The sequence below is a fragment of the Amphiprion ocellaris genome, chromosome 4, assembly GCF_022539595.1.
Source record: "Amphiprion ocellaris isolate individual 3 ecotype Okinawa chromosome 4, ASM2253959v1, whole genome shotgun sequence".
NCBI lineage: Eukaryota > Metazoa > Chordata > Actinopteri > Pomacentridae > Amphiprion > Amphiprion ocellaris.
In genome coordinates, this window is record NC_072769.1 from 34,329,932 (window position 1) to 34,342,461 (window position 12,530).

Sequence of the window (12,530 nt, forward strand, 5' to 3'; positions counted from 1 at the left end):
AAACAGGAAGTACACAAAACGCGTCACACACGGGCCTCGGAGGATCCATTTTCTTACTGTGAATTATCGTTGTTCCACAGTTTGTATTTAACGGTCAGAGTATTTCTTTTTCGTTTCTTGTTGGGCTGAAAAGAGGAATTTTTCAAGATGGGAGGCGGGGATCTGGTAAGTAGGAATTAAACGATTCACGATAGACGCTAATGCTGCGGGGAGAGAATGCTAATGCCGAACATCATTGAGAATATGAGAGTATAAAGATGTTTCTTTACTTATCGCCACTTTTAGAGCTCTGGGGATACTATTTTAAAGCTCTTGCGTATTGTTTATTACTGTAGCACAATTCGGCAAAACTCAGTTGAACTTGAGTCTTTTTATTTGTATACTTTATTAGCAACGAGTGCCGTAGGTAGCTAGTTTGCTTGAGCAAATCTAACGAGGGATTGTAAAGGTGACATAGATGTGAGAGTCACTTTTGAGAATTGAGATGTCTTTTTAATAAATATTTTACGTAATGATTAATAATTGCCGTGTCGAGCATACCTAACGTTGTTAGAGATCAGCATAATTACTTACAGAGAGAATGCTAATGCCGAACTCCATTGAGAATATGAGACTTTAAAGATATTTCCTTACATATCGTAATGTGCAGAGCTTTTGCAACATTCTTGAGAATTGGAAACACTATTGTTGAGCTAAACAATTATCACTTTAAATTTGATTAACATTTTAGTAGTTACAAGTGTTTTCAAGAGCTAGTATGCTTAAGCTAAACTGATTAAGTAAAAGTCAATTCCAAGAGTTGACAGACGATGCTCATGCCGAAATCCATTGAGAATATGGCAGTTTAAAGATAATTCTTACTTTCCGTCACCTTTAAAGCTTTAACAACACGATTTCAAAGCTCTTAGGTATTGCTAAGGACCATGGCTCAGTTCAGCAGTACTCACTTTAAGTTAGGTCTCCCTCTTCTGACATTTCAATAGATATGTGTTGTTATTACACCTTCAGGAAGTATTTCACTTAATAATAATTGATTTCTGTGTCAAATACACCAGAAGATGTCAAGAATTGCTACTAATAATCTTGGATCATATAATGGAAATCATCAAAGTGGAATTAAATAAAGTGTCAGGGTCTGATGATAAAATCTGTCCCAGTTAGAGGCTTGAATATTTTTACACTAAACACAGTTTTTACTGATACAGTGGCTAAATGTGTTAACTTGTCTCCTACCAGAACTTGAAGAAGAGCTGGCATCCCCAGACTATGAAAAACATTGAGCGCGTCTGGAAAGCTGAGCAGAAATATGAGGCTGAACGCAAGAAGATCGAGGAGCTCCAGAAAGAGCTGAAAGAGGAGCGAGCTCGAGAAGAAATGACAAGATATGCAGAGGACACCGGTGCCATCAAGTGAGTTATCGCTTATATGATCATGAACGACGCTGTGGAAGTTTAGATCAACCAGGTGTGTCTAAGTAAGTTTTTTTGCATGGTGACAGAAAAAAAGACGATCGCCTGGACTGGATGTACCAGGGTCCTGCTGGTCAGGTGTCCAGAGATGAGTATCTGATGGGTCGCCCCATCGACAAGCAGATCACCGACCAGTACGAGGAGCCAGAGAGCGGACCGTCGGCTGAGACCGGCCTCCTGCCCGGGTCCATCTTCAACCCCGCCACCCCTGCCTCCAACCTGGACCTCGCCGCCAAGATCAGGGAAGACCCCCTGTTTCAAATCAGGTTAGTCGGTCCCTCTCTGTCTCCTCATTTAATCCTAAAATATGCTAAAAAATGCAAATTAATGTATTTGTGTTTTGTTGTGCAGGAAACGTGAAGAAGAAAAGAAGAGAGAAGTCCTGACGAATCCAGTGAAGATGAAGAAGATCAAAGAAATGGTAAACATTCACCTATGATGGCCATCTTGGCAACCTTATTAACAAAACACACAAAAAAACAAAAAGTGGTACAGTGTTCATTATGTAATGACTGAAAGACAACTACTCTTATGAAGTGCTCAAAATTTACAGCATGTATATAGAGTTGGTTTTTCTACAAATATCTACACTTTTATCATTAGCAGCTAAACGTTAGTTGGTTTTCTCACAGCTGCGCCAAAATCTCGACAAGAAAGACAAGAAAAAGAAGAGGAAGAAGGATAAAAAGGAGAAGAAAGGCGACAAAGAGAGGAGAAAGGAGAAGAAACATAAGAGGAGGAGTTCAAGCTCAAGCTCAGATGAAGAGGATGAGAAAAATCACAGGTCTGTAAAGAGATTGTTTAACTGTCTGAACAACAAGCAGATTGTGGATGTTTCTTGCAACTGTCACATTTTTAGTCACCGTGGGCTGCAATAGAAAGTCCTGCACCTCTATGGAAACCGAACAGCCATGAAGAAGTAGAAAGAACTGACATGTCTTGTGTGCAGTACGACATAGTTAGAATGCCATAAATCATGAAAAAGAAAAATAATGTTTAGCTATTTCTGTTTACAAATATCGAAAAAAAAAACTGCAATCAACATTTTCCAAATGCCCACAGGAACACAGGAAAAAATGTGTCTTTCTATAGATAATAAAGTATTTACATTTTATTTGTTTCCACTCATGCCTCCTCTCTGCTCTGTTTAAACACAGTCTGCAGTTCAACCGAAAAAGTGGCTGAATTTTTATCACATGACTGTTGGTTGCAGCTGAGTCACTAATGGCTTCAAGGTTGCACTGAAGGATGCAGAATTTTTTGGTTTTTATAGAATCTGCATACAGCAAATGATTTATTTTTTTTATAATTTTTAAAAGAGATGTGGAATAAAGTAATTTTGATCAAAAATTGTGATTTAAAGTTTGGATTTGGTTCAGTTTGCTGATGACATGTCTCAGATCCATAGTTCTTTACACAATTCTTTTTGTTTTTACTGTTTCTGATAAATTGGGCAATGTTGGTGATTTGTTTTTATTACATATTTTATAACATGTCTTTCAAACCTGCTGACAGGTTCAGAGGATTAATAAATAATGTATACATAAAAGTGATTTTATGTGCCATGATTTGTATATAGGAATTCACACTATTATCTCCATGTTGCGGCACAGAGATAATAGTGAATTAGTTCAGTTAAGTAAACGGTTTTAATGATTTGTTTTCAGGTCGCACTCACGAGATGATTCTTCATCAGACAACAAATCTCGTTCCCATCATGTTCCAGGATATGGCCTACAGGTCAGTAAGCAGCATCTGATCCCACAGTGATTTTGAACACATACACAAACGACATGTCCTGCTGATCTCTCACTTTACCACAATCCTAGTCTGGGGCTGTTTCAGCAGCTGTGTAGGAGATGGTTTCAAAACCTATTTTTTCATTCGTATTTGCACTAGTATGACATATTTGCACTAGTATGTTACTAAGTTGTGTTTTTTTTTGTCTTTTTTTTCCCTTCTCTTTCTTTTTATTCTTGTATTACTTGCTCTATATTTATATATATATTTCTCCCTATTTCTTCATTACATCATAACAAATAAAGTAATCTGAATCTGAATCCTCTCAAAAAAGCCCTTATTTAACAGATGTGTGGCGATTAACCGAAAATACGTTATCAAACCAACTGCTTAGCCCTCATCCTTTAATGTCTTTTCTATTGCAAAAGTGAAAAATATTGTTTGGAAACATTTCCAGAAAATCCCATTTTCTGTGGCTTAACTAAGTTTGTTTCAAGAGCAGCTTCTTCTTCTGCCTCATTTGGTTATTCTAAGCTGTAATGGGTTCATTATTGCCGCTGGTGAGGTAACAGGATTTAGCTGTGATGATTTCATAGATCTGCAGTGTACATTTGATAACCCCATTACCTTTTAATGCACTAATGCAACAAAGTATTAAAAAAACCCAAACAAACAAGTGACACAGGTGATATTTTTGCTTGATTAAAAGTGCTTTCAAATAATCTTTTTTTTTCTTTTCTTCAACCAGCTGGTTGGTTATGCCAATGGAAGCCCATATTTATTACAGAGCAGTGCAATATTGCTTCAATAGGGCTGTAATGAACCAAAGAAAGTCTTGGTCGACTGAAATCACACTCTTCAACCAATCAATGGAAAAAAATCTGCATGCTGTCTAAACTAAATCTAAAACAGTGCAGTAAGTGGACTAATACCTGCAGGCTTATAGATCTAATTTGATTCTAAATCCATACAAAAAACAAGCATCTGCAGCATATTACATCATTGTAACCTGGTTATTTTCACCTGCACAGCTTCTTATGATTTCTGAAAATACATCAAATGCATCAGCTGGTGATGCAGCACAAGAACTATTGTGGACAACAACACAGACAAGTTAGCCACTGTCTTTAGAAGATCTGACACGTTGCTTGTTGAGCTTAGATACACAAACTGCTGTTTGCAAAGATTATATTTGACTTTTTGTCCATCAGTTTGTATAAAATGCAGCCACACCGACGGTTTCTTTGACATGCAGCCAGTTAGTTAGGAATGTTCAGTTAACATAAATAAGTTACAGTTAGCACTCTCCATTAGGTTTGACTGGTTCAAAGTCTGCTCGTTCTGTTGCAAAAAATAATGGAATAATCCTGGAAGGCTGTTGATGTCACACTTTTCGCTACATAAAACACGCCTGTGATTGTCTGACCAGTGAAAATTTGGTCGAGGGAAAGCTCATGGACCAACCAGTGCACCTGAACACTATAGCTCTAGTTCCCAGGCAGTTTTTCTGGGAGGTTTTTGTCTCACTCACTGTGACGAAAACATCCCTAAACAGCACTGCCAGAACCCATAAGTCCTAAATGCTAAATCTTTCCCCTCAGCTCCCTTCTGGCCGACATCAGCAGACCTCAGCTCCGTCCAATCACTCAGGGCACCGCGACAGGAGCCGATCCAGATCGCCTCACAGGAACTACAAGGACAGTCGATCCTACTCAGCCTCCTCACACAGAGGAGACAGGAAGGTGGAAGCCAGACCTCCGAGTCCACAGAAGGATCGGTACCAAAGACAGAGGAACCACGTGTCCAAGTAGGTGTTCACACATATCAAGAAAGTAAACCCTCCACACATCTATTTCATGAGACAGATGTGCAAGAGAGGGACGAGCATAACAAAATTTTTCAAACAGACTCTTGCTGCTGTCTGACTTGCAAAATTGCATTCATTTGGCATGTTTTGGTGCTAGTTTTTCTTGCCTGATGAATGTTTAGCACTGAAATGTTGTGAATAAATGCATTTCTGCAAGTTAGATTAAGATTCATTACTTGCTTGCATATGGAAGAATGATTGTTTAAAATGTTGATGATGACTGGTTTCACCCTTTCCTCATTAGATCACAATGTTGGAGTGCCCCTCCAGCAGGGCTGCAACTCACAGATATTTCCATTATAAATTAGTCTTTTAAATTATTTTGTGGATTAATCAATTAGTTGTTTGGTCTATAAAATGTCAGCAAAATCGAAAAAAAAGTGTTACTCATTGTTTCCCAAAGCCCAAGATGATGTCCTCTAATGTCTTGTTTTCTCCACAATCCAAAGATATTCAGTTCACAGTCACAAAAGAATAAAAAAGAGAAAATATCCTCACTTAACAAGCCGGAATTTGAGAATTTAGACTTTTTAAAAAAAAATTACTCAATTACCAATTAATCGCTTGACAAAATATCTATTACACACTGACAACTACCTGATTAATCGCTGCAGTTCTGATTTTAGTATTCAGTCTTAAATCTACTTTGTCATGTCACTGCCATTTTACATAATCATTGTTTTTGTACAAGTTGACTGAAAATGACAGAGCATGTATCAGCAACAGATATGCTGCTGTACCATTTATCCTGCAAAAATAATTGTTCTACTTATTTAAATTTCATTATGTCTACAGTGTTTCTGATATTTGCATTAAGTTCTTTGGAAAATGCAGTTTGAATGTGTTATTTAGAGTCTTGTTTTTATCACCACCCACACTGAATCAGCTAATTTTCCCTGTTGTCCTGCCTGATGTAGGAAGCTCTCTGCAGAGGAGCTGGAGCGAAAGAGGCGTGAGATGATGGACCAGGCCAAGCAGAGGGAGGAGGACAGGGAAAACAAAGTGAAGAGATACAAGAGGCAGGACGAACAAGAAAAGCAGAGGGAACAAAATGTCAAACAGGAACGCCATGCTGGCTTCATCCAGTAAGTTCAATCAGAGGGTTTGTGGACTCAGTTATGGTGTCTTTCTGTTGTCAACTGTAAGATTCAGTAACACTGACCTTTGTCTTCTTGCAGTAACATGAAGCTGGAAAGTGCTGCAAGCTCTTCTTTAGAGGACAGAGTGAAGAGGAACATCCACTCCATTCAGAGGACGCCGGCCTCCCTCGACAACTTCATGAAGAGATGAAGACACAAGACATTAACATTACAGACTCTGTGAACTGACTGAAAACACCTGCAAACATGATGCGATACGCTTGCTATCTGTGTCTTTAATGTACTGATACTAGATGTTGTGGTTGGAGTCCATCAGGAATTCAAATGGGGAAGCTCAGCTGCTTTTGAAAAGCAGATTCAACAATGGTCACAAGAATGTTATTTCACACAAATCCTACTTTTTAGAAAGCAAACATCCCTTAATAAGGTAATGTGATCCTAACTTTGTACAATATATTGTTTTTACAGAAAGACAGGACCTGTTTTATTTAGTTTTTTTGTAAAATATGTTTCTTACATGGTGTGCTAATGTGAGTAGAAAATGATATATATAAACTCAATTTCTGGAGCGTCATTATTTATCCTTTGTTTCTTTTTTTTTTTTTTATAACTAAATGATCTAGACCCAGGGATATTCTCATTTAGGGCTGAAAATAGGCAAAACAATTGCATTGTATTTATTTTGACTGATATTGCAATATGAGTCATGTTTTAGTGGAAACCTTTGCATTTGTTTTTCTCTGAAAAATCTCTATATAAAAATAGCAATGTGAGTTTTGCTGCTGTCTGTTCAAAACAAGCATGTCAACTTACATCTGGAGAAAATGATCTGCAGGCTGAGACATTGCTGCAGCACTACGATGCTTCTGTTATAATAGTATATTGTGACACATTTTACTTTTATCATTAAAAAAATGGCAGCTCCTGCGTTTTAGATGTAGAAGTTGTTAATATATTTCTATAACATAACGATTAATTTTTCACTCCTACACTTACTCTGATTCTTCTATATAAAACAGACTTCAATTCATAAACATCAATACCTTCATAAATTATTTAAATACTTAGAATTACTTCTGAGTGGATAACTAACATTAAGGTGCTCACAACTATTATTTTGAGCAAATTCATCAGGTTGTATACTGAGAATTTAAATACAATTCATAGAAATTACTGAATACTACAGTGTGACATCAAAGAATTTAGCTCTTATTTTTAAGCTGACAAGACAGCAACTCTCTCAACCCAAAAAATCACAAAAATTACACAATTTATTAGAACAAGAAACTATAACAACAGAAAGAATCCTCAGATTTTCTACTTTATGACGGTCCTTGAGCAAATCCTGAGCGACGTATAACAAATCTAAGCTTAAAATTGAAATATTTCATCAAAATCATTTTATCCTACGAGGTTTATTTAAAACTCTGTTAAAAACAGTTCGCACTAACCAGATTTTGTTTTAAAAAAACAAAACAAAAAAAAAACAGCATCTGCAGCATTTTATATAAGAGTGAAAAATGAGCCCACAGTGAGTAAAAATGTGACAGGAGCAACTAAGACGTCCGGTTCGGGGGTCTAACCTGCCTGAATTTAAATATATTTTTATTTCACTATGTTGTTTATCATATTTGGAGGTTTATCATTTATTAATATTAATTACCAGACAAGCAGATTGAACACCTCACCCGGTGACAGAGAAAACTCCTCGTTTTAATTTCGCTTCCGCACAACTCAACCAAACTACCCAGCGCCGTTCCCCTCTGTTCCCGTCAGCCAATGGGAGCAGCGTTTTGCTCAGCGTGGTTTTCATTCAGCCAATGGCCTTTGCGCATTCGAAAAGACATCCTAGACTGACCTCTGTGTTTCTAAATCGTGTAGTCACTCTGGAAAGCTAATAGTCATTCACAACAGCGAAGAAGGAGCGGAGTTTTAAGTTCTAATAGTTAGGAACAAACAGCAATACCTTCACAATGGTAAGGACATCACATATTAGAGCACAATGATGTGGTTTATTGGATAAAATGGTGTAAAATTACTTCATAAGGTTAATTATAAGGGATTGGCTAAGCTAACGATGGTAGCTAATAGACATAGCAATTTAGTCTGCTGACTAAAGTTTTATAGCATTGATATGAAGAATTGAGTGTAAACAGTTGTTAACGCAAGGTTTTACAAGTTATTGCTTAAATATTGAGACAATGTTTCAGGTAACAATACAAAAGAATGAAAGCCATTAGCCGGTAGAAACCGGAAAGCTAACTACTTAGCTTACCCCTAGCTGCTGTTGTGCTAACACTGTTTTTTGTGCAGTAATTTTATGTTTACTTACTGTTCTTTTCTGAATTCACTTCCGACACAGAGGAACATTTCAGACATTGTTAGCTTGGATAATTAAAGTACTATTAAAATGTGTTGTCAGCTGGATTTCCCAAAGCTGCCGTGGACAGCAAGCTAACATCTACTAGCTACAGTTCACTTTACAACAAAGATTAATATAACGTTCCAATTTGAGTCGTTATAGTCACTGGTCAGCATTTACACCTGTGTCAAAAACAATCCTGCCTAATTAATTGAATGCCTTTTAAATTTATCGTGTCTCTTTAAATGTCCAGAACTTTATTTTACAGGCAGCCCAAATGAGGCTTTTAATGGTACACTTTAATTCTTGCAGTTATTTTTCTTTATTCCTCATAAAAGGAGTCAACTGTCATTTTGTTATCTGCAACTGGCTGTTTGTCAATAAAACGTGAGAAATGGTTAAGTTAAACGGTGTAGAGAAAATATCTGAGATTTTGGTGGCAGGACTTGCAGATAAATTTGGTTTGTGATATCATTTTTTTTAAAGTCCTGCTTCACTTTAATATTTGTGTAATAGATGTAAAACACACAAAGGTATGTAGTTTACTGTCACAGAAGAAGAAAGAGAACAGATCACTCGCATTTAAGAATATACAATTTGATACTTTTTTGCCCTTTAAAAAAAAAATTGTACTCAAACTGATTAATCAGTTATCAAAACAGTTGATCCTTATTTATTGAATTGCAGCAGCTCTAGTTCATGGATTTATCAAAAATTTTGCTGATGATTTTTCTGTGACTGATCACTTACCTCTCTCATCTCCTTCGTCATCCAGTCTATTATGTCCTATAACGGAGGGGCTGTCATGGCCATGCGGGGGAAGAACTGTGTGGCGATCGCAGCGGACCGGAGATTTGGCATTCAGGCTCAGATGGTCACCACAGATTTCCAGAAGGTCTTCCCCATGGGAGAGAGGCTGTACATCGGGCTGGCTGGTCTGGCTACTGATGTTCAGACAGTGTGAGTGTGTCTAACCTCAGCATTCTGCGTGACGACAAATTTGACTGTGACAATTCTCATATCTCAAGCATGCAATTACATATTTGTAATTAAAGTAATATCAGATGTAGAACCTGCTAGGACTGATGAATACATAGCTTCTCTCTGATTGCACTGGTGGTAACGTTCTGTGTCTTGTGTGTAGGTCCCAGAGGCTTAAGTTCAGACTGAACCTGTATGAGCTGAAAGAGGGTCGCCAGATCAAACCCAAAACCTTCATGAGCATGGTGTCCAACCTGTTGTATGAAAGGAGGTGAGTGCACCAACATCTCCCTTTGTTTAGACACATTTTAGTGAAAATATGCCCCTTTTCAGACAGCTAAATTCTGTGAATGCTCATAGGGAAGTTAGAAGTCGATGTGCTTAATGTGTGATGTTTTTTTTCCATCAGGTTTGGGCCATACTACATCGAGCCTGTGATTGCCGGACTCGACCCCAAAACTTTTGAACCTTTCATCTGCTCCTTGGATTTGATCGGCTGCCCCATGGTGACGGAAGACTTTGTTGTGAGCGGCACTTGCTCGGAGCAGATGTACGGCATGTGTGAATCTTTGTGGGAGCCAGACATGGTCAGTATTACATAGTTTGAATACACTGCTAGCGGTGGAAGCTAAATGACAGTTACTGCAGACTATTTATGTGTAAATGCGTCTTCTCTTAGTTTTGCATATACCACATAAGGTTCTTTGTTAGGAATCCTGCAAATGTGTGCGTGTTTTTGTAGTAAAACGGAGTTGGATTGAACTTCTCTGTGTATAAAACTGTCACATTTAACTGTTAAAATGGTATTGCAAATAGAAGAAAAGTTTGTTTGAACAGCAAACTACTGTGTTCAACTTTTAAGGTTTATTACTTTCCAATTTTTTAATCTATGACATGTATTTTCTGTTTATGCCACCTGTTAAAGACATTCCTTTTCTTGTAGAAATGTGAGGTGAACTTTGTTTTATCTGGTCACAGGTATTTAGTTAAAATTTTGAAAATGTTCTTAATCTGAACAATGTTACTGATCATGCAGGAACCAGAGGACCTGTTTGAGACCATCTCCCAGGCGATGCTGAACGCTGTCGACAGAGATGCAGTGTCTGGCATGGGAGTCGTCGTACATGTCATGTAAGTATACACAGGTCTACACTGAAAGCATTTAATACATCCAAGTATCTACACTAGGGCTGCAACTAAGGACTGTTTTCACTGGCGATTAATCTTTTGGTTTATCCTCGATTAAACGAGTAGCTGTTTGGTCAATAAAATGTTAGTCGGTATTTTTAAAGTCCTATGCAATGTCATAAAATGTCTTGTTTGGTCCACAACCCAAAGACAATAAAAACAGCTGGATTTAGGCTTCTTTCTTTAAAATATAACTCAAATCAATGGATTGATGATCAAAATACTTGGTGAGTCATTTTGATAGTTGACAACTAATCAATTAATAGTTGCAGGTTCAGTCTAACAAGGCATGTTGCATTTTATGTTTTCTATGCGCCTGTAAACATGATAGTGTTTCAACATCCGAATAATGTTATTGTTGATTAATCTATTAATTATGCTGTTTGGTCAATAAAACATCAGAAAATTACAAAAAAATGTCACCCAGCATCTCCCGAAGTTCAACTTGATGTCCACAAATATCGTATTTTGTCTATAACCTAAAAATATCCAGTTAAATGTCACCCAGCAGCAAAGAAACCAGAAAATATTTCCATTTAAGAAACTGCAATCAGAGAATATTGGCTTTACATTCAATAGTTTCCCATTAATCGTTGTAGTTGACACATGCATGTTGTATACACCTATCAACACGACCTCAGGCGCATTTTCCGCTTTTATTTTCTGGTTGTGAGCAGCTCCAGAACTCTGGTGACCTACAGCTCAGTACTGTACCTGAATGCCTCCTGTGTCGAAGTGCTGTCAGCTGGACTCACAGGTCTGCAGTTCATTGTTGGTTTATTGATTTTTTTTTTTCTCTTTCAGTGAGAAAGACAAGATCACCACACGAACCCTGAAGGCCAGAATGGACTAGAGCTTCAGTTTCTGCCTGCACTTCACTGACACGGATGTTTTGTATAAAAATGATAAACAATGCCTGTACTGTCTTTTTCTTTCTTATTCATATTGTTCAATAAACGAACATAGGGTGAAACAAAATGAGTCGTTATTGTTGCAAGAACTTCAAAATTCTTGCTACAACCTTTTAGATGTGTCATGAACTCCCTGCACCAAAGAACTGAGTTTAATATCTAAAAACACTTGCAGGACATACATATTAGTTAGCTTACATATATATATATATATATATATATACACATATATATATATATATATATATATATACACATATATATATATATATATATATATATACACACATATATATATATATATATATACACATACATATATATATATATATATATATATATATATATATATATATATATATATATATATATATATATATATATATATATATATATATATATATATATATATATTCTGTGGTCTGGATCTTAAAAAGTGACACAAGGAGCAGCCAGAGTACTGAAACTGCTACGCTTTCAGGTAATGAAAAAGTTCTAAGTATTTATTTCTTTGTAATAACTGACCTCTCTGTAGTTAAATGATTCTGTCTATAATAATCTTCCTCATTAAATGAAGGAGTATAAATCAGCCATGTATGTCCATAATTACATCTTAAAAGTAGTATTTTGTGGCCCAGTGTCTGAGTGAGTGCGTACCAGGTACTCCAAGCTGCAGATCTCCACTTTGAATCCTGGCTGAAATACTGCATGCGATTTCTGCTGCTCTTTCCTGTCCTTCTCTGCACTGTCCCTGTCAAAATAAGAGGCAAAAACACCTGAAAATACATCTAAAAACAGTTGTTCGTTGTCTGATAACGATATAATTTAGATGTCTCCAGCTTAGGCCTAACTTTTCTTTTACATTTTTCAAAGCCTTCTTCACAATCTGGGGTACTTAGATGTGGGTGTGAA

General features: G+C 36.9%; 3 protein-coding genes across 3 annotated transcripts in view; 2 read left to right on the forward strand and 1 right to left on the reverse strand.

Annotated features, from left to right (window-relative positions):
* scrn2 (secernin 2) overlaps nt 1–6,259 on the reverse strand; it is a 49,769-nt gene extending 43,510 nt beyond the window's left edge. The window contains exon 1 of the mRNA XM_023279953.3: nt 6,239–6,259. The gene's annotated coding sequence lies outside the window, so the exon portion shown is untranslated. The remainder of the gene's footprint in view (nt 1–6,238) is intronic.
* On the forward strand, nt 20–6,750 carry cwc25 (CWC25 spliceosome associated protein homolog). The gene is made up of 9 exons (XM_023279955.3): nt 20–165; nt 1,237–1,409; nt 1,499–1,735; nt 1,821–1,890; nt 2,102–2,253; nt 3,137–3,209; nt 4,811–5,016; nt 5,994–6,161; nt 6,255–6,750. Exons 1-9 carry the CDS (start codon nt 148–150, stop codon nt 6,364–6,366), a joined length of 1,209 nt encoding a protein of 402 aa, XP_023135723.1. The 5' UTR covers nt 20–147; the 3' UTR covers nt 6,367–6,750.
* Nucleotides 6,751–7,994: 1,244 nt separating this feature from the next.
* Nucleotides 7,995–11,685, forward strand: psmb3 (proteasome 20S subunit beta 3). Its single transcript, XM_023279946.3, has 6 exons — nt 7,995–8,152; nt 9,314–9,498; nt 9,683–9,790; nt 9,929–10,106; nt 10,556–10,650; nt 11,512–11,685. Exons 1-6 carry the CDS (start codon nt 8,150–8,152, stop codon nt 11,558–11,560), a joined length of 618 nt encoding a protein of 205 aa, XP_023135714.1. The 5' UTR covers nt 7,995–8,149; the 3' UTR covers nt 11,561–11,685.
* The last annotated feature ends 845 nt before the right edge of the window (nt 11,686–12,530 follow it).